The sequence below is a fragment of the Octopus bimaculoides genome, chromosome 15 (assembly GCF_001194135.2).
Source record: "Octopus bimaculoides isolate UCB-OBI-ISO-001 chromosome 15, ASM119413v2, whole genome shotgun sequence".
In the NCBI taxonomy this organism is placed as follows: domain Eukaryota; kingdom Metazoa; phylum Mollusca; class Cephalopoda; order Octopoda; family Octopodidae; genus Octopus; species Octopus bimaculoides.
Window position 1 is genome coordinate 37,414,071 of NC_068995.1, and position 1,594 is coordinate 37,415,664.

General features: G+C 38.3%; 1 protein-coding gene across 1 annotated transcript in view; it reads right to left on the bottom strand.

Annotated features, from left to right (window-relative positions):
* LOC106875431 (protocadherin Fat 4) overlaps positions 1-1,292 on the bottom strand; it is a 483,512-nt gene extending 482,220 nt beyond the window's left edge. Inside the window, exon 1 of the mRNA XM_014923579.2 lies at positions 329-1,292. Coding sequence (XP_014779065.1) covers positions 329-410 — 82 coding nt within the window. The 5' untranslated portion in view covers positions 411-1,292. The remainder of the gene's footprint in view (positions 1-328) is intronic.
* Between the last annotated feature and the right edge of the window lie 302 nt (positions 1,293-1,594).

Genomic DNA, 1,594 nt, shown 5'->3' on the forward strand with positions numbered 1-1,594 from the left:
ATACATATATATTTATATATATATACATATATATTTATATATGTATGTTTTCATTTATGTATGTAGGCATGTGTTTTATGTATGTATAAGAATGTATGTTTCTATGTAAGTATGTATGTATATATGTATGTATGTATGTGTGTATGTATGTATGTATGTATGTATGTATGTATGTATGTATGTATGCATGCTGTCCTCTCGTGTAACATGAGAGTACGGAGAATCTGGCAGCAAAAAGATGGATGAACCATATTATATTCATTTAAAATGAATTAACATTAAGTAAACAAAATCGAAACAACATATTTAACAGCATGCTTTCACTTACGTAAGTTTTCTTTCTCAGTTTTTTCGCTATTGCCAGAGGGTAACCCCGTGATAAACAGCAAAACCGAAGCGAGACACCACATAGTCGTATTGTAATAAAGATTGTCTCTCTCGCCTTGTTTTCTTCGCCACCCCGAAATGATTTGGCTTTTAAGTGGGTAACAGAAGCAATGAATGACAAGAGAAATATTAAATTGATAAGAAGTTGCCGGTATAGAGTATGTATGTATGTATGTATGATATTCACTCTGTTTCTCTGTCTCTCCCTCAGTCCCCCCCTCTCTCTCTCTATCACAATATGAACATTATTTTGTGTGTGTGTCTACGTGCGTTATTTGTTTAAAGTACTTGCTGCATTTTCTTTAGGTGTATACGTGCTTAGGGGTGTGTATGGCTATTTTACCCAAAGCCCCGTCAAATCAGGCGAATTAGAAGGAATCTCTGAGACACTGGCTGGCAGGACTGCTAAGCAAGGGAATTAATTTACCATTTTTAGTCCATCATTCTTTTGATATTTTCATTTACTTTTTTAGAATCATCTCAATTCAGGTCAACCCGAAAACATGTGAAAGTTGGACACAGAGTCTTTACCTCCACGCCTCCCCAGTCTCAGTGGAATATGTCGCTCGTTTTTCTCAGCAGATACGTTTAATAGTCTAAGTACTTACATGATAATAGTGGGGCTTTGGCGGAGCTGGTGTAGGTGGTAGTTTTTGGGCGAGGGATCGGTGATAGGGGTTTTGGCGTAAATGGTGATGGTGGTGGTGGTGGTGGTAGAGATAGTATATTTCATGGTGTTTGCTATCAGAGGTTACTGGTTTTATTCATGTGGGTTATGATGGTGCTTGTTAAAGGGTGGAGGTGGCCCTTTAGGTAAGGAGAGATGGTGGATGTGCGGCTGGTGGTGGTATGGCTAGGTGACATAAGTAACGGCGGTGGTAGTTGGTGACATGTGGTGTTAATGTTAGCGCTGGTTATGAGGGTAACGGTGGTGAAAGTAGTTTTGATAAATATAGTGATGGTGAAAGTGGTAAGAGTGATTGTAGCAGATGGTGATAGTTTTGTGGTTGTAGTTATGGTAAGGGCACTGGTGGAGTGGTAGTGAAGGCGGTAGTATTAGTAGTAGCTATGATAAATATTTTAGTGATAATGATGATGGGTTTGGGGGAATGTGTAGAACCTAGAAGTGGAAACATTTACTTATTTATTTATTTATTTATTCATTGCGGAAAGGATGAAGACGATAGTAAGGATGATATTGGGGCGG